The sequence below is a fragment of the Moschus berezovskii genome, chromosome 11 (assembly GCF_049115385.1).
Source record: "Moschus berezovskii isolate FMDL1 chromosome 11, NW_MosBer_1.0, whole genome shotgun sequence".
Lineage (NCBI taxonomy): Eukaryota > Metazoa > Chordata > Mammalia > Artiodactyla > Moschidae > Moschus > Moschus berezovskii.
The window spans coordinates 104,299,073-104,319,046 of record NC_142470.1 but is presented as its reverse complement, the minus strand read 5'-3'; the positions used below and the strand labels follow the sequence as shown (position 1 = coordinate 104,319,046).

General features: G+C 42.1%; 2 protein-coding genes across 3 annotated transcripts in view; one reads left to right on the top strand and one right to left on the bottom strand.

The window, feature by feature from the left end:
- Positions 1-738: 738 nt before the first annotated feature.
- TXNDC9 (thioredoxin domain containing 9) lies at positions 739-14,108 on the bottom strand. The gene is made up of 5 exons (XM_055400663.2): positions 13,946-14,108; positions 11,757-11,975; positions 9,456-9,574; positions 3,623-3,877; positions 739-1,350 (listed from the first exon to the last, which is right to left on the bottom strand). The coding sequence occupies exons 2-5, from the start codon at positions 11,943-11,945 to the stop codon at positions 1,233-1,235; spliced, it is 681 nt and encodes a 226-aa protein (XP_055256638.1). The 5' UTR covers positions 11,946-11,975; positions 13,946-14,108; the 3' UTR covers positions 739-1,232.
- Positions 14,109-15,061: 953 nt separating this feature from the next.
- Positions 15,062-19,974, top strand: part of EIF5B (eukaryotic translation initiation factor 5B) — a 67,445-nt gene continuing 62,532 nt past the window's right edge. For both annotated transcript variants that reach the window (XM_055400662.2, XM_055400661.2), the window contains exon 1: positions 15,062-15,273. In XM_055400662.2, coding sequence (XP_055256637.1) covers positions 15,239-15,273 — 35 coding nt within the window. In that variant the 5' untranslated portion in view covers positions 15,062-15,238. The remainder of the gene's footprint in view (positions 15,274-19,974) is intronic.

Genomic DNA, 19,974 nt, shown 5'->3' with positions numbered 1-19,974 from the left:
TACTGATGTTATGTGATTACATTAATTGATTTTTCAAGTACTGAAACAGCTTTGCATACCTGGGATTAATCTCACTTGGTTGTGGTGCTTGGTTGTTTTTTATATACTGTTGGACTGATTTGCTAATATTTTAAAGATCTTTGTTTCTGTTCAAGACATACTGGTCTGTAGTTTTCCTGTAATGTCTTTGTTTTTGGCATTAGACTAAAGCTGGTCTCATGAGTTAGGAATGAGACCTAACTCATTCTGCTTCCATCTTTTGAAAGGGACTGTAGAGAATTAATAAAACCTCTTCATTAATTAATGTTCGCTAGAATTCACCAGTGAACCCACGTGGGTCTGGTGCTTTCTGTTATAGAAAGTTAGTAGCTGTTGATTATATAAAAAAGGCCTATTCAGATTGCCTATTTCTTGTGTGAGTTTTAGCAGGATCATGGTTCAAGTACCACAGAGACTCACTATTCTTCCCAAGACTGAGTATTTCCTTGAATAAGTGTTTTTGTTTGCTGTATGATCTTATGACAATTCCCAGAGACTTTAATTTTTAGAAAAATATTTACCCGTTATGGTTGTTTCACTGAGGGGTCTGTAGATCACGCTGCTATTTCCAAAGTGCTTCTTGACTGTCTAACGCACGTCTTAAAATATAAGCAATCAGGACCCTTTAAATCAGGCAGTATGTTCACAACCTGAAAAAGCTTCCTGATGTCATCAGTTGATTCAACAACACCATGCAGCTTACAGAATAAATAAACAGTTCTCTTTAATAATTACTTAAATATATTCCAGAAGTGAAGAGTGTTTCTAATTCATTTACAAGTGCTGTCTGTTACACCAGTAAATGTTACTTGACCTCTTTATAAAGTAAATAATGCTGCTTAAGAATTAGTCCTGGAATAGTGTGCTGAATTTCTATTTTCAATCCAGTAGATTAAAAACACAATTGTGAATGGTATAAAAACGTAAGAATCATTGTGATAAAACCAATCTCAAAAATAGAGAATCCAGACTCTCCTCAGATAATTTTAGAACTCAGAAGTTTTCCTCTACTTAAACACAAGCTCCACATAGAAAATATTAAAGATGTTTTTCACCATGATGCCACTGCATAAAACTCTAGAATGTGACCATCAGGAGATGAACATACTGAAATCAATAGAGTTTAGAAAACACATGTAATTGTGAAGTAAGGAGAAATAAAAAGACGATTTACAAAGAATTATAACTGATTTCTAATCATCATCAGAGTCTGAATCATATTTCTTTCCTCGAATAGTTTTCTTTTCCAGCTTTGTGAAGTTTGTTCCAAATTTCTTTTGGCTCTGAAATGGTGGCTCCATTAAATTTCCACTAAAAAGAAACAAATTTGAAAAACACTTAATTCTCTATGATTTACTACAGCTGGTATACTAAACTACACAAAAATCTATCCTCACTGTAACACATGGAATAGAGTAAAATTTTAGTTAATAGTTGATAATGATAATTAACAGTTTTAAACCTTATTTGTACTACTAAATGCTTTTGACTAGCATTTTATTATCGTTAATTACTGATTCGCATTTCACGGAATATACCAACAAAATCTCTGATTGAAAACCACAGAAGGAAATCAGTTATTGTCATGTTTTGGGCATGCTGAATCTGTATTAGATTCCTATCCCTGCGAGAATGACACGGGAAAATTGTGCTCTATTTTTGATAGCCTGTTACGACCAGTTTGATCCTATTTAACATCTTTTAATGTTTAGATCACTATAGACAACAAACTCATGGAACTCATTATCATTAACCCTGAATTAGTATAGAATGCTTTTCATGACACCTGAAAAATAAGATCTTGGTTCTGAAATATCATTTGCCGCTGAAGGGAATCATGGCTTCTTGGAGATAAAGTCAATTCCTATGGAGAGTACAACACAGGTCCCCCTAAAAGATATTACCTGCACCAGAAAGAAAGTGCTCAAAGGATTATGGGGACAGCTCAAGAACACACAGAAGCCAGTATGCAAGGCTCTCACTTGGCAAACGTGAGGCAATCTGAGCTTCAAAGTAAATAGTAACAGTAACACTCAATAATATATCCCATTGAATAAAATAATCCATAGCCCATTCTAATACAAATAAATGAAAAAGTAAACTAATGTGGGGTCTGGAAAAGGTCTTCCTTAAATTACCAGTTGGCGTGGCAGACAACTGGTTAGCCAGTGCTCAGATAATACTGCCAGCAATGAGACAAACCACCTCTGTCTCCTGATATGGTACTGAGAAAGAACACATCACTTCCATATTACACCTGCGGAAAATATGCAAAACCTGGATCTAACTGTGAAACATTAGATGAACCCAAACTAGGAGATGCTCTATGAAATAACTAGTTTGTACTCGCCAAAAATGTTAAACTATTGGAAAACAAGGGGAACAAGTTGCTACAGGTTAAAGGAAACTAAAACTCACAGTAAGCACTTGTGACTCATTTCTTCAGTATGGAGGATATTATTGGGACAATGATGGACTTTGAATAAGGTCTGTAAACTATGTATTTTGTGTTTTAATAATCTTACTGTGGATGTATAACAGGATGCATTTCCTGTTCTCAGGAAATGCAAACAGAAATATTTAGGAGTAAAGGGACAATACATCTACAATATCCAGTCAGATGGTTCTGAAAAAAGTTTATATATACCCAGAAACAGAATGATAAAGCAAATATAAAATACTGAAAATTGAGGGAAACGGGTGAATGATGTATAAGAATTCTTTGTACGAGTTTCCAACTTATTTAAAACTGGAAATCATGATTTAATATTAACATTTTACTTAAGAAAACAAAACCTGGAACTTCAAAATCAATTTCTACAATATAGGAATGACTTACACACATGCAGGAGAGATTCAGAGAAAAAGGAGGAAGGAAAATAAAAAGATGAGGGAATTTTCTACTTATTGAAAGGTACTCTGACTGGAATAACTGGAAAATTTAACCTATTAATTTTGCAAATAAAAAATAGATACATACGATGTGTTCTAATCTGTGAAATTAGATAAACTGTCTGGAGAAGTGAACAAAGAGATGAGTGGAAAATGGAAGTTGGATTTTAGATCATTTTCTACTGAGACTGTTCTTTATAGTTAAGTAATTTAAGCTAAACATAGAAATGACATGTTATACAGTTTATTAGAGTCGACAACTGATACAGGAATAGCTACATTAAAAATCTAATGCTTGAAAATAAGTCATTATCAGTCTGAGTAATCGGGGTTCAACCAGGAAGGAGTCAATTCGAGTGTCATCCTGGAAACCTTCTCGAGTGTCATCCTGGGTTTCCAGATGAATACTGAATTAGATTTCTTAGGATCTGTTTGATAACTTTTAGAATTAGGTGGACTCTAAAACCCAAGATCAACTTTATTTGGAACTCTGATTTTGCTGTAAGATCATACTAAGGTATACTTTAAGATATACGCTCTTCCTTTGTGGCAGTTTTTCTTCATCTCCAGCTTCAAGATAAAGCTTATGGAAATATCTACTTCCATAAAATAAATATTAACATAAAAAATTATCTAAAAACTTCAACTGAATATGGGAGTTAAAATAAACTGACGGTGTGCTGAACGTTACCTGTAATTAAGAATGTCAGAACAACCCAGCCTCCACTCTAAGGTTTCTGTGGTGAAGTCATCTGTATTTCCTAGATCAGAAAATCCAACGACAAAATCCTGTGTTTTTCCATCTTTCACCAGTGCTAGTGTGGGAATGACTTTGATACGCAGTCTCTCACAGAGGAAAGGTGCTTTTTCCACATTCAGTTTCAAAAATTTGGTCTCAAGATGTTTCTTGGACAATATCACCAAATGTCTGTCTAGTATTTTACACCTGTAAATAACAACACATAGAAAACCAAAAGCTAAAAATGACAATTTCTTTATCAAAATAAATATTAAGGCACATCTAAGTTTTTACTTTTTCTGAATCTCATAATCTGCCAGTCAACCTATGTATCTATCAGATAACCTTATTTCCATTTCAGAGGTTAGGTACCTCCTTTTCTACCTCTTATGATACTGTAGTCTACAAGGTTGGACCTGCCTTAATGATATATACATAAAGAACGAAGCAGTCAACATATGACTTAAGTCTTCAGTGGCTCACAAAGCTGTCATGTTCATGGCTAAGAATAAAAAATAGTCATTTGCCTTATGCATGTTTTCTGGCATTTCATAGAAAGAGACAAAACCTGAACTTGACAGAGCTCAGAAGACACCTCTCAGAATCAGGAGTGTACAGGTGGTGTTGTATTTGGAAGTCACTAAGACAGACTGATCATCTGAGTTAAATTCACCCATTCCAGTCCATTTTAGTTCACTGATTCCTAGAATGTCTATGTTCACTCTTGCCGTCTCCTGTTTGACCACTTCCAATTTGCCTTGATTCATGGACCTAACATTCCAGGTTCCTATGCAATATTGCTCTTTACAGCATCAGACCTTGCTTCTATCACCAGTCACATCCACAACTGGGTATTGTTTTTGCTTTGGCTCCATCCCTTCATTCTTTCTGGAGTTATTTCTGCACTGAGCTCCAGTAGCATACTGGGCACCTACCGACCTGGGGAATTCCTCATTCAGTATTCTATCATTTTGCCTTTTCATACAGTGAACTAAAATGGACTGGAATGGGTGAATTTAACTCAGATGATCATTATACCTACTACTGTGGGCAGGAATCCCTTAGAAGAAATGGAGTAGCCATCATGGTCAACAAAAGAGTCCGAAATGCAGTACTTGGATGCAATCTCAAAAACGACAGAATGATCTCTGTTCATTTCCAAGGCAAACCATTCAATATTACAGTAATCCAAGCCTACGCCCCAGCCAGTAATGCTGAAGAAGCCGAAGTTGAATGGTTCTTTGAAGACCTACAAGACCTTTTAGAACTAACACACAAAAAAGATGTCCTTTTCATTATAGGGGACTGGAATGCAAAAGTAAGAAGTCAAGAAACACCGGGAGTAAGAGGCAAATTTGGCATTGGAGCACAGAATGAAGCAGGGAAAAGGCTAATAGAGTTTTGCCAAGAGAACACACTGGTCAAAGCAAACACCCTCTTCCAACACCAAAATCACATTGATTATATTCTTTGCAGCCAAAGATGGAGAAGCTGTATACAGTTAGCAAAAACAAGACCAGGAGCTGACTGTGGCTCAGATCATGAACTCCTTATTGCCAAATTCAGACTTAAATTGAAGAAAGTAGGGAAAACCACTAAACCATTCCGGTATGACCTAAATCAAATCCCTTATGATTATACAGTGGAAGTGAGAAATAGATTTAAGGGACTACATCTGATAGAGTGCCTGATAAACTATGGATGGAGGTTCGTGACATTGTACAGGAGACAGGGACCAAGACCATCCCCATGGAAAAGAAGTGCAAAAAAGCAAAATGGCTGTCTGAGGAGGCCTTACAAATAGCTGTGAAAAGAAGAGAAGTGAAAAGCAAAGGAGAAAAGGAAAGATGTAAGCATCTGAATGCAGAGTTCCAAAGGAGAGCAAGGAGAGATAAGAAAGCCTTCCTCAGGGATCAATGCAAAGAAATAGAGGAAAACAACAGAATAGGAAAAACAAGAGATCTCTTCAAGAAAATTAGAGATACCAAGGGAACATTTCATGCAAAGATGGGCTCGATAAAGGACAGAAATGGTATGGACCTAACAGAAGTAGAAGATATTAAGAAGAGGTGGCAAGAATACACAGAAGAACTGTACAAAAAAGATCTTCACGACCAAGATAATCACGGTGGTGTGATCACTCACCTAGAGCCAGACATCTTGGAATGTGAAGTCAAGTGGGCCTTAGAAAGCATCACTACAAACAAAGCAAGTGGAGGTGATGGAATTCCAGTTGAGCTATTTCAAATCCTGAAAGATGATGCTATGAGAGTGCTGCACTCAATATGCCAGCAAATTTGGAAAACTCAGCCGTGGCCACAGGACTGGAAAAGGTCAGTCTTCACTCCAATCCCAAAGAATGCTCAAACTACTGCACAATTGCACTCATCTCACAGGCTAGAAAAGTCATGCTCAAAATTCTCCAAGCCAGGCTTCAGCAATACGTGAACCATGAACTTCCAGATGTTCAAGCTGGTTTTAGGAAAGGCAGAAGAACCAAAGATCAAATTGCCAACATCCGCTGGATCATAGATAAAGCAAGAGAGTTCCAGAAAAACATCTATTTCTGCTTGATTGACTATGCCAAAGCCTTTGACTGTGTGGATCACAATAAACTGTGGAAAATTCTGAAAGAGATGAGAATACCAGACTACCTGACCTGCCTCTTGAGAAACCTGTATGCAGGTCAGGAAGCAACACTTAAAACTGGACGTGGAACAACGGACTGGTTCCAAATAGGAAAAGGAGTACATCAAGGCTGTATACTGTCACCCTGCTTATTTAACTTCTATGCAGAGTACATCATGAGCAACACTGGGGTGGAAGAAGCACAAGCTGGAATCAAGATTGCCAGGAGAGATATCAATAACCTCAGATATGCATATGACTCCACCCTAATGGCAGAAAGTGAAGAGGAACTAAAAAGCCTCTTGATGAAAGTGAAAGAGGAGAGTGAAAAGGTTGGCTTGAAGCTCAACATTCAGAAAACTAAGATCATGGCATCTGGTCCCATCACTTCATGGGAAATAGAGGGGAAACAGGGGAAACAGTGTCAGACTTTATTTTTTTGGGCTCCAAAATCACTGCAGATGCTGATTGCAGCCATGAAATTAAAAGATGCTTACTCCTTGGAAGGAAAGTTATGACCAATCTAGATAGCATATTAAAAAGCAAAGACATTACTTTGCCAACCAAGGTCCGTCTAGTCAAGGCTATGGTTTTTGCAGTGGTCATGTATGGATGTGAGAGTTGGACTGTGAAGAAAGCTGATCGCCGAAGAATTGATGCTTTTGAACTGTGGTGTTGAAGAAGACTCTTGAGAGTCCCTTATACTGCAAGGAGATCCAACCAGTCCATTCTAAAGGAGATCAGTCCTGGGTGTTCATTGGAAGGACTGATGCTAAAGCTGAAGCTCCAATACTTTGGCCACCTCATGCGAAGAGCTGACTCACTGGGAAGACTCTGATGCTGGGAGGGATTGGGGGCAGGAGGAGAAGGGGACGACAGAGAATGAGATGGCTGGATGGCATCACCGACTCTGTGGACATGAGTTTGAGTGAACTCCGGGAGTTGGTGATGGACAGGGAGGCCTGGCGTGCTGTGATTCATGGGGTCACAAAGAGTTGGACCCGACTGAGCGACTGAACTGAACTGAACAAAGATTGAATACATCAGTGAGAATGATCCTTTCCAACCGTACAAATTCTGTTAGTGTGAAGTCTACCAAGTTTAAGGGCTACAAATATATGGTCATTATGGTTGTAAAGAAGTGCAAAATACCAGCAGTATTTTATTAAGCCACTTGAAAAGGAAAAGTGGTATTTTCTTTAAATTATACGGTCAACCCTTCAATGTATCTGAGAGGTAACTACAAAAACCTCTGTAAGCAGTTGTTCTTACCCAGAGGTGATTAGTACAATCAACTTTTAAAACGTACAGATGAGTCAAAATTCTCTGGGACTGGAGCTGAGAAAAATGCAAGTGATTCCCATGCTCAGTGAAGTTTGATAACTACTCTGCTTTCGATGATTAAGACACCAAAATCATAGCTGATTTTACCAGCAGGTTTTCAGGGTACCCTTGCAGTTTCCTGAGTTAAATGTGGGTCCACTGAGCTTCTTGTAACTGTGATGCCTGATCACCTGAGTGATTCTTTTTATATGTCAGTCATGCAGTGCAGCAATGGGATTTTATTAATAGTGAAAATTGTCAGGAAAGAATAAGTGGTTTCTGAATGAAGCTCCAAAGAGGTGACAGACCATTTGGAGAAATACATTCTTGAGGATTTCTACATAAATCAACTCCACAGTTTTACTGGAATAATATGGAATCTATTTTAAATAAGTATGTCCCATTGGCCAATTAATCCATTTTTTAATTGAATTTTAAATCCACTTTAAACCCAGAGGTAGCAGTCATGATGTAGTTAAAATAGCATTAGTGAGTGAGTGAAGTCGCTCAGTCGAGTCTGACTCTTTGAGACCCCATGGACTGTAGCCCACCAGGCTCCTGTGTCCATGGGATTCTCCAGGCAAGAATACTGGAGTGGGTTGCTATTTCCTTCTCCAGGGGATCTTCCCGACCCAGGGATTGAACCCAGGTCCCACACATTGCAGGCAGACGCTTTAACCTGTGAGCCACCAGGGTTAAAATAGCATTAAGCTGGGCTCAAATCTGCTTTTATCATTTAGCAACTGAGTGAAATCAGGCAGGTCACTTAATTTCTCCAAGTCTTGGTGTCACACACAAAAAAGCATGGGGATTATAAAGTACTTGCCTCAAAGGGAGATTGTGAATGTTCTTGGGTCTTATACTGCCTGAAGTGTCTAGCATCACCACATGCTTAAAACTTTGATTTCTACCTGTCTATATTTATATCGATTCATTCAACCTTGACTTCATTTTCATTTCTATCCTATTAGTTAAAAAATCCCAGGCACTAATAATCACGCTGTTGGGTGAGGAGGCAAAAACAAGGGCCAGGCAGACTATGGGGATGAGAGAAGAGGGCAGGGCTGGGGCCACAGTGAACAATGGAGACTCTGGGTTGGGCTGTGAGTTTCCGCAGGAGCCACTCAGCATCAGCAAATTGCTTTCATACAATTCTAGGTCTGTTATCACATCATCTGATGCTGGCAACTATCCAAACTTTGGAGCTAGGAAAAATAACAACAGGCTTAAGCCATCTGGTTTAAGATATAACCTCTTCTAGGGCTATTTTTACTTTGAGGGATCTGCCTCCAAAGAGAGGTTGGCAGACTTGGGCTCATCTAAGAGAAATCACTTTCTCCACCTTCCAGCCAAACCTGAAGTCCCAACTCTGCTTCTGGAGAAAGGCCTCGTCAAGCCATCATCTCCCTGTGAATTGCCAGTTGAGAAGTGACTGAATTCAAACTTGGTGTTCAGGTGTTGGCCCCATTTCCAACACTGTGGCTGTACTGTAATCGTAGGGACAAAAGCAGAATTCTTGGAATTGATATTAAAAAAAGAAAAATTTAAGTGCTCATTGCTAAGATGTTTTGAAAATTAGCTAGTGAACATATCATTCAGAAAATAGCCACTTCTACGAAAATACTGAAATCCAAGAATTTATTCTTTTTTATGTCACTGGTTTTTAAGTTAATCTTTGATGACTGCTTACTTTTAATATACAGACTTCCAGTACAAAAGGACAACTTAAGAATTAGTTCCTTTCACATTTTTCTTAATTTCCCTATTAAGTCAGGGTATCTATTCAACAATCTCTTCATGTTTAAAAACAGTCACTGAGGGGAAACAAAGTTACCTGAATGTGGAGTCTCTGTAGAAATGGCAAACCACTTTTTTACTCTCCTTGACTTCTTGAAAAAAGTCTCTCTCACTAGGGATTTCTCTGTACTCCCCATGTCCTTTTGAAAGCCATTCCTAATTTGAAGAAAAGAGAAATATCACACATTTGAAATCTCTTTCAATGTCACTTTATATCTTACATCCAAATCACTATATTATTTTGTAATTAAGTTGATTTTATCTTAGAAATGAATTCCTTTCGGTGATGTACTTTCCTATCTTTCTAGTATTAAGGCAGAAATGGTCTGTGGGCCACGACTATCTCCACAGCATGGCTTGCAATTATCTGTCTTGGTAACTTGAAACACATGTTTTCATAGAACTTTGAAAATAAAAATTTAGACTATAAAGATTGAGAATGTAAACATCTACTTAATTTCTTTGCACTTGAACTACTAAAATCAAAAGAATCTGATCCAAGTTACTACAAAGCTTTAAAAAAGAACAGCTGTGAGATAAAGCCAACCGGTATTTGGGGAGGGGACAGGTACTGCAGCTCTGAAGCTGAGGGGCCCTGTGTACTTTTGATGACTGCTTCAGAGACAGCACTCTTCTAGCCTGGCCACCCACGAATAGTATCCAGTGAAGAAAAAGGTGTTTTCTCACGTGGTATCCAGAAAAAGGGACCCACAAGTCCATCTAATCTGACTCTCCAAATCACTATCTTGACCCTTATCATCCATGTTGGACAGGTATTTCGGTTTCTTGTACCTTTCCCGTGGCAGAAGGCTGACTGCCTCAAGTGGAAACTTGTTTCCTTTCTCAAGACTTCTACTGTCATTTAACCTTTTTTTAAAATTTATTTGTCTTATTGCCTGTGTTAGTTGCTCTGTCATGTCCAACTCTTTGTGATCCATGGACTGTATGTAGCCTGCCAGGCTCCTCTGTCCATGGAATTTTACAGGCAAGAATACTGAGGTGGGTTGCTATACCCTCCTCCAGGGGATCTTCCCAACCCAGGGACTGGACCTGGGTCTCCTACATTGCAGGCAGATTCATTACCATGTGAGCCATTAGGGAAGCCCTTCTCAAGACTTGGTTTTAATAAAAAGGAGGACTGAACTTGCAGACAGAAGGACTTGAATCACTGCTCTACCACTCACTAGGCTGTGAATTCTCATACCCTTTCTGAGTCTCACATTCCTCATTTGTAACGTGGAGATCATAAAACTACTATCTCACTGAGCTACTGTGACAAGACAACATGAAAATAACAGAGTGGCTGGCACATCACATGTGCCTGAAAGGCATTAACACATGTATTCTCTAGTTCTCAGAAAAGTCTTCTCCCACTGACTGCAATATATCCTGAACTTTGGTCTGTGGATCCCAGTCTGGACCTCAAATGAGAGAAGTTCTGCTGCTGCTAAGTCACTTCAGTCGTGTCCGACTCTGTGCGACCTCATAGACGGCAGCCGACCAGGCTCCCCCGTCCCTGGGATTCTCCAGGCAAGAACACTGGAGTGGGTTGCCATTTCCTTCTCCAATGTGTGAAAGTGAAGTCGCTCAGTCATGTCTGACTCATAGCGACCCCATGGACTGCAGCCCACCAGGCTCCTCTGTCCATGCGATTTTCTAGGCAAGAGTACTGGAGTGGCTTGCCATTGCCTTCTCCAGAGAGAAGTTCTAATCTATCTTTTAGGTCAGCCCTTCAAATATCGCATGACTGTTCCACAGTGAACATTTCTGTCTGCTTTTGACTTTCTCGTATGAAATGACTTCTAGACATCCTCATCCTCTGAACGCACTAGAAGGGGGCAGGAGCCCAGACTGCATCACTAGTTTTGGTATCTGTTTCATGTTGGCTTATGCTGAGCTACGGGAGGCCCTGGTATTTTTACCTTATTTCTTTGGTAAAGCTTCCATAAAGAGTTTAAACTCTTTAATGACACACTTGCTTTGAGTGTAGACAAATCATGATAGGCTTTCTCATAACTCTACCTGAAAGGGAACCTGTGGACCCCTATTTCTCCCAGTGTTCTTCCTCATCCATACTCTCCTCAACTACACAAATCTGAGCTCAGAAAATTATCCTGGACCAGGTGTTTCTTGTACTTGACTGTGAATTAACACTGATCAGGCTAACTCGGCATGTGTCTTTTAAAACGATCTTTTCCCCCCAGGGAAAATTTTTAATGGCATTAGGTACTTCTGAGGTCAAACAACCCTAAAGACTGAGAACTCTAGGCACGTGTATATAGAAGTGGTTAGAAGCATACTGGGAGAGCAATTTCAGAAAGCAGGGCAGAGAGGTTACTTGTTTCTGCTGCTGAGCTTTCTTCAGAGCCTCGAGTCTCTTTTCTTTGAGGCGTTCTAATTCATCCTCATCCATCTGATCTAGTTTCTGAATTTCCGAATCCAAATGTTCTTCCACTAGTTTGGTGGTCTGAAGCAACTGATTCTCCAGGACTTTTGAAAACATGTCAACAGATGCATTCGCTTCCATTCTTCTAAATGGTACGGTTCAGCCTTGACACTGGAGAGAAGGTTTACAAAGTTGGAGAAAAAAATAAGACAGGAAACTTTTCTTAGTTCCCAAAATGCTAGCAAATATATAATTTGGAGTCCACAAAGTGTTCTGCTGACAACCAACCACGTCATGTTAAGAATTTTTACTTAAATGTTTTAAAATTTAATTTTCAACAGGTCACTTTTGTGTGTGAAGTCGCTTCAGTTGTGTCTGCCTTGTTGCCACCCTATGGACTGTAGCCTGCCAAGCTCCTCTGTCCATGGGATTCTCCAGGCAAGAATACTGGAGTGGGTTGCCATGTCCTCCTCTAAGGGATCTTCCCGACCCAGGGATCAAACCCTTGTCTCTTATGTCTCCTGCACTGGCAGGTACCGCCAGGGAAATCACACTAGTCAAAAATAATTTAGACCAAAGGTTAGAGTGCTTTTGACTTTGTTTACTATTCTAAAGCAAAGACAAATCTTTAAGACCATCGCCAGACCAGAAAGAAATGAGTAGTTGAAACTAAACCTAGTGTTGTATACTGACAGTATACAAAGGAAAAGGGAAGCAAAGCAGAAATGACTGCAAACACGATAAAGTTTAACTGTAACAAGGTTTTACACATGTGTACACACCAAATTTTCCTTCAAGATAGAGCAGAGTTGAGCAAAAGATATTATTTTTCATCTCTGCCTAAATGATTTTAACTCTGAAGAGAGCTCATTACAGCTTGTGTAAAGAACTCTGCCTGGTGTTCCCTAAGCTCCAGCTTCCAATTCTGTTCTCTCAGTAACTAATGAAGTCTATGAGCCCACAAAGATTGACACTAGTATTGATTTAGTGACACTCAGTGCTCGTAACTTTGATGTCAAACAACATAACACTCCAAATATTAAAAGCATATTAAAATAGGAGTTTAAAAATAGACTCTAATTCAGATTACAAAGACAGATCTCAAATCTGAATAAATTTGTGAGCTCATCTGCCCAGTTTCTGACACACAGCCTGGCCCACCAGACCCTCTATTAATTGTTGAACTGAATTGAAATAGTCTTCCTGCAAAATTAGCTTCTGATTCCATTTTTTGCCCCCCAACATGAAAAGCAGTCGAAAAGCATACTGGATTTTATCTCTGTATTCCTGGAACTAGCAGTGTTGGGAACACTGCAAGTGCGCAAGAAATATTTGTCAACGGTTGAAGCAGCATGTGTCGAGCTAGTGTTCAAATTATGGTTACGTTTCAAAAGTATTTCTGGGTTTTAAAACCAAAATGTAAGTTCCTCACATGCGATAACATTTTAAAGGAGCTGAATTTCAAATACAGGAAATGAATTTCACACTCCCTACTTCTCAAGAAAAACTTACGGCTATGACTCTCAGGATCGGGGCGGATGAGATAGAAAAGTAGTATTTGTTACACTTGCTTGTCAGACCTTGTTCTTTACAAGGGGCGCAGCGGATGCTTGTCCCTGGAGTTTCACAGGTTGAGCTCAGAGTTTAATTCTGGGATAACTGGGAGGACAGGCGATTAACTAGAGCTGCTCTGGGGTGTAGGTTGTGCTGGTCATCGCCTTCAGAAAGGGGGAAAGGAGATGGTGCAGAGATAACTTCATTCTCCAAACCACAAGCTTCTGATTCTTTTTTCAGTTCAACTGAATGGTGGGCAGGGACGTGTCCTCAAGTTACCTAACCATTTCCGCGATTGCCCGGTGTGCACCCGCCAAGGCAACCAGCGGGCCTCCAAGTTAACCGCACGCCAGCCGCTTCCCAACAGTACCCTCGCCGCTGCCCGCGCCCCCGGGGACGGCCGCGGGCAGAGGCGAGGCGGCCCCAGAGGCCAGCCTCCCCGGGCGCATGCGCCCAAGCCGCCTCCGCGGCGGGGACCCCGGAGCCCGAGCCGCGCCCCTCCCCCGCCCACGCAGGATGCGGAGCAGTCGGGTGTCCGTCAGCACCAGGATGCATCGCCGGTACTTTCACGCCACCCTCTGCCTCACCTGAGCTCTCGGCGACACCTGAGGAACGAAGAACCAGCTTCTCCAGAAGAGCAAACCTCTCCAGCTTCAGCCTCCAAGCAGCTGCGGGTAGCTGCGAAGCGGCGGTCACTGCCGCCTCCTCATTGGCCGCGATCTCTCGCGATAGCATCTGCGACGTCCCAGGAAGTGGAGGTAGTGCGGCCGAGGGGAGGGAAGTGCGCGCGGCTAGCGCTTCTGCGCGTGCGCCCTTCCCCACCTTTCCTCGCTCCAGCTCTCCAAACTCTCGGCCTAAGAACCTTTCCCTCCCTCCGAGTAAACAGCCCAGAGGGCGGGGGAGCGAAGTACTCTGGAGATTGTAGTTTCTTAGGGCTCAGCCTGGAGTTGACGTTCTTAGGCTCTGACACATTTTACGTCAGGAAGGAAATAGCAATGATCCGGCTGGGGAGCGGCACTCCAATTTTGCTTCCATTCGGTTTATTGAACAATTCCCCCCTTTAAAAAACAAAGTATAACTTACATGTAAGTTTTTACATAGTTAACACATAGAGTCGTTGTCCAGATCCGGATATAAAACACTTCCACAGCCCTAGTTCCCTGACATAAATTTTTAGAGCTTGTTCTCCGTTTGAATGTAAACATCATGGTCTATTTAGGAGAATTAATGGGTGTGTCCTTTTTTTTTTTTTAATGGTTTCTGTTTATTTGTTTTGGTAATTCATGGACATGACTACGAGGCTCAGTCGTGGATTTCTGTCTTCCTTTGGAACACCAGACGGCTCACCAGTGGTTCACTATGCTTCTTTATTGATCTTCACGCAGCAGAGTACAAAGGGACAGAGTTAAAGGTGGAAGGGAAGCCCAAAGTCTACTTTTGAACTGAGATCCAATTCCCCAACTCTGCGTCCCCCAGCAGAGAGGAGGGCCGACGGGGGTAATTTTCAACCTCATTGTCCACCTCCGGGTTCTAGAATCTTGAAACCGCGCGGACCTCGGAGCGCCGCGGACGCTGGCCGGAAGAGGGCGCTCGGGCTCCCGCCTGACGGGCGGGGTAACCAGAGACGCTCTACCCGCGGCGCAGCTCTCGATGAGCCGCGCCCTGCGTGCCCACGCCGAGGCGGCGGGGCGATGCGCTTGCGCACTCGGAGCTCACACCATATGTGCCCTGTCCCAGTGCGCGGGTCTGTGGAGAGCCGGGTGCGAGAGGCGGCAGCGCGAGGGGGACGGAGCCGAGCGGAGACCGGAGTCAGCCGAGGGGCAGCGGGTCTGTGAGAGACCGAGTGGAGGGGCTGGGGCTGCGGGCGCCGCTGACACACGATGGGGAAGAAGCAGAAAAACAAGAGCGAAGACAGGTAGCTAGCGGCGGGGTCCTCACGGCGGCGGCCGGCGCGGCTCAGGGGGTCGCGCGGGTCCCGCGGGCGCGGGGCGGACCCGGGTGGAGGCTCGAGAGCGGCCCCGCGAGGCCCAGGCCGGGACCCGGAGTGGGCAGCGCGGGCCCGAGACCCCGGTTCCGGGCGGGCGAGGAGGGCCTCGGCGGTGAGCGGGTTCCCCGCCGAGACTCCGTCGCTCGGCTCGGGAGAAGGTCCCCGGCTTTAGGAGCCGGGAGTCATGCTGGGGTTCGCGGTCCGAGGGGCAGGGCTCGGGCGGCCTCACGGAGCCGGCGACCGCTTGGCCACCGTGGCACGGGCGGGTGGGAGTTGTTGATGCGGCACTGCTCTTGGCGGAGGTCTGGAAGAGCTCTTTTTCACGCCTGTGTGCCTATGAATTCTTGGAGAGAGAAGGGTTTGGAATGCGATGTGCCTCCAGCCAGGTGTTCGCACTCTCGGAGCCTCTCAGGCGCGTCAGAGACAACGCGAGGAGCGTAGCAGGTTGCTCTGTCTTAACTTCATTTAATTCGGTTACTTACGGGCTGATTGTCCAGACTCCATGCTTTTCGCGTTCCTTCTTCCGGCCTTTTGGTCATTTCTTTACTCTCTAGCACCTCCCCTAAGAAAGGAGGAGATGGAACAAACCAACCAGGGTCGCTCTTTTCTAACCACTTAAAAAGGCTTTGGGGGCGAGGGAGCTTAAGGGTGTATGTAGAGTTGAGTACCCCAAGATTATCGTAACATTCTTGGGTGTCATATTCAGTGGAGTTCTTTACCCCTCTTCATGGAAAGGGCTTACTTCTGGGAGTGAACAGCATATGTTATTTTTCACTTTTGTAAACTACTCACCAAACTTAGTTCAAATACTGGGCACACTAAGAGAAATGCGAAAGACAAAAACAACACCTGTGATAGTTCATTTTGACTCAAAACGAATATTTGCTCTTGAAGTTTGAATAAGATTACTAGTTGTGATTTGGAATCCTGGGTTGTTTCCTGACCTGGCCCTCACCTAGCTGTTGAATGGAGTTAAATACACACCAAGTGTCTTGTATTTCAGTTAGAGGTCTATTGGAGGAAGTTAATTGGTTTGAAGAGTAGCCAGATAAATAAAAAATAAACAGAATTCTAGGGTGATTTAGTGGGGCAAAAATTTCTGTGCTTTTGACAGGATGTTTTGGTGCCTGAGATACTACTTTTTCTTCAGCCTTACACAAGAAATGGAGAGATGAGTGTAATAAAACTTCCTGTACCAGTTACCCAGCTTCAGCCATTGTTGTCACATGACTGGTCCTGTTTCATCTACCTGCTGGATATTTTAAAGCAACTCTGAAAATCGTTTCATGTGTAAATCCTTTAAGTGTATCTGAAAGGTGACTACCTGAGGGAAAAAACCACAGAAACATAACATAAAGCACAAACACAATGTCATTAAACCCAAGGAATACTAGTAATGATTTCTTAAGTGCAATTGTCAGTTTTCTAATTTCACTGATCCTTATTTTAAGAAATCTTTTTTTTTTTTTAACCAATTGGTTTGTTTGGATCAGGCTTACAGAACTCTGTTCTTTAGATTAAAAAACATATGTATGTGTTATCTTAATTTTTTTACTTTTCAAGCTCTCCTGCATTAGAAAAAAGGTATTCAGAAGAGAAATGTTTATTCTTGTGTGTGTATTTTTTAGAGAAAAGTGTTACTGATTCATAACGTTATTTACGGATTACATAAAGTTTAAATTGCAAAAACTGGAACCTGTTAAATGATTGGTTTGATAGGATAGAAAGAAGGCTATTATATTTTTTTTCCCTCAGACTAAATCTGCAACCTTTATCTTTTGACTCATGTTGAAGGAAAAATGGTGGCAATGTCAGTGAAAAACACATTTTCTCATAAGCCAATATCGTTTCTTTGTTTTTTAATACTTTGTGGATTCCTCGCACCTCCCCTTCCCTTCCCAGTTGTCTTAAGCCAGACATGTTTCTGCTCAGGAAGAACTGGGTGAAGAAATGAGCACCTGCTTACAGCTATCAAGTTAAGGCATTGGGCCACTTTTCAGTTACTGGAAAGAACATAAAATATGTGACTATTTTAATCCTTATATTGTTATTTTAAATTTTTAGCCACTCAGTGTTCATTTAAAATTAGATTTTACTATCTAATCTGAGGGCTTCCAGGTGGTAAAGAATCCACCTGCCAGTGCAGGAGACACAAGAGATGTGGCTTCAACCCCTGGGTTGGGAAGATCCCCTGGAGAAGGAAATGGCAACCCACTCCAGTATTCTAGCCTGGAAAATTCTGTCGACAGAGGAACCTGGTGGGCTACAGTCCACTTGGTCACAAAAGAGTTGGACATGACTGAGTGCGCACATGCGCTCACATACACACACACATCTGAGGGATCTTATTTGGATTACATATGTTATATCAGTGACTGACCTTTGTTTAAACAGAGAGTTCTAGAATTTTGTTTTAGCTTATGAAATTCTGAGTGAGATTTTGATAGGTGTTAAGCAGGTTTCCTTTTTCAGTTGACTGGGGTAAGATTCAATATTCACAGATTATACAGACAAAATGCATGGCCAATATTTTCATTTCTTCCTGGGCTTCCCTGGTGGCTCAGATGGTAAAGAATCTGCCTGCAATGCAGGAGACCCACTTTCGATCTCTGGGTCAGGAATATCTTCTGGAGAAGGGAATGGCAACCCACTCCAGTATTCTTGCCTGGAGAATCCCATGGACAGAGGAGCCTGGCAAGCTACAGTCCATGGGGTCACAAAGAATCGGACATGACTGAGTGACTAACACAAAACACATAGAACCTCTCTGGTCATCAGAGAGATATGTAATCGGGCCATATCTCACAGTACCTTGTGTGCTTAGCAATGCCCTACTGCTTCCATTTACACAGCACGATGGATGTTCTTTTATTAGTATGTGCAGAGAAAATGATCCTGATTATCTAATTTTTCACAGTTAACCTCCAATTCATCATTTTAATCCTTTTTTTAAATCCAAGTGTGGTAGTTGTATTTTTCAGGTTGTAAGGAATGTGTTCTGTTGACTTATTTAGAAAGATTAATACACTTCCATTCCATCACAAAGGCTGTAGAGGGACGAAAGATCATTATTTCACTTATCTCACAGTCAGACATAAAGATGGGGATGTCATTCAGGAATTAGGAGTTGTTTCAGGATTGAGTGGGCTTCCCTTGTGGCTCAGCTGGTAAAGAATCCACCTACAATGTGGGAGACCTGGGTTCGATACCTGGGTTGGAAAGATACCCTGGAGAAGGGAAACGCTACCCACTCCAGTATTCTGGCCTGGAGAATTCCATGGACTGTCTAGTCCATGGGGTCGCAAAGACTTTGACATAACTGAGTGACTTTCACTTCACTTCAGGATTGAGTGTGGTTCTGCGGCATCTTCAGCTCTGACTTTTCGCTGGTGGTGAGCTAGTTATTGTTGTTCAGTCACTAAATCATGTCCAGCTCTGTTCGACCCCATGGACTGCAACATGGCAGCCTTCCCTGTCCTCCACCATCGCCTGAAGTTTGTGCAAATTCACTTGCATTGAGTCAGTGATGCCATTCAACCATCTCATCCTCTGTTGCCCTCTTCTTCTCCTGCCTTCAGTCTTTCCCAGCATCAGGGTCTTTTCCAGTGAGTTGGCTCTTCACATCAGGTGGCCAAAGTATTGGAGCTTCAGCATCAGTCCTTCCAGTGAATATTCAGGGTTGATTTCCTTCAGCATTGACTGGTTTGATTTTGCAGTTCGAGGGACTCTCCAGCACCACCGTTAGAAATTATCAATTCTTTGGCTCTCAGCCTTCTTTATGGTACAACTCTCACATCCATACATGAGTACTGGAAAAACCATAGCTTTGACTAGATGGACCTTTGTTGGCAAAGGTCTCTGCTTTTTAATAGGCTGTCTAGGTTTGTCATAGCTTTTCTTCCAAAAGCAAGCGTCTTTTAATTTTGTGGCTGCAGTCATCATCCACAGTGATTTTGGAACCCAAGAAAATAAAAGTCTGTCACTGTTTTCATTTTTTCCAAATGTATTTGCCATGAAGTGATGGGACTGGATGCCATGATCTTCGTGTTTTGAATGTTGAGTTTTAAGCCAGCTTTTTCACACTCCTCTCACCCTATCAAGAGGCTCTCTAGTTCCTCTTCATTTTCTGATGGGACTGGATGCCATGATCTTCGTGTTTTGAATGTTGAGTTTTAAGCCAGCTTTTTCACACTCCTCTCACCCTATCAAGAGGCTCTCTAGTTCCTCTTCATTTTCTGCAGTGGTGTCATCTGCAAGTCTCAGGTTGTTGATATTTCTCCTGGCAGTCTTGATTCCAGCTTGTGACTCATCCAGCCTGGCGTTTTGCATTATGTACTCTGCATGCAAGTTAAATAAGCAGGTGAACTAGTACAGTAGCTCTTTGCTTTTAATGACATATAACGCTTCTGTCATTCCCGGCTAGATTCCTGCCTTCAGGGGAATTCTGGCTGTCTCATAGACAGTTGTCTATGTTCTAGACTTTAGTCTTGGTTTCACACATTCACCTTACTTAGGTATGATCACAGGGTTGCAGGTCCCTCCCCTGAGATAGGAACATGGTGATCCGCGTAAGGGACCTGTGTGAGCATAGAAGGTACTCCGAGCTTCCCAGGGGAAGTAGTCCAGGTG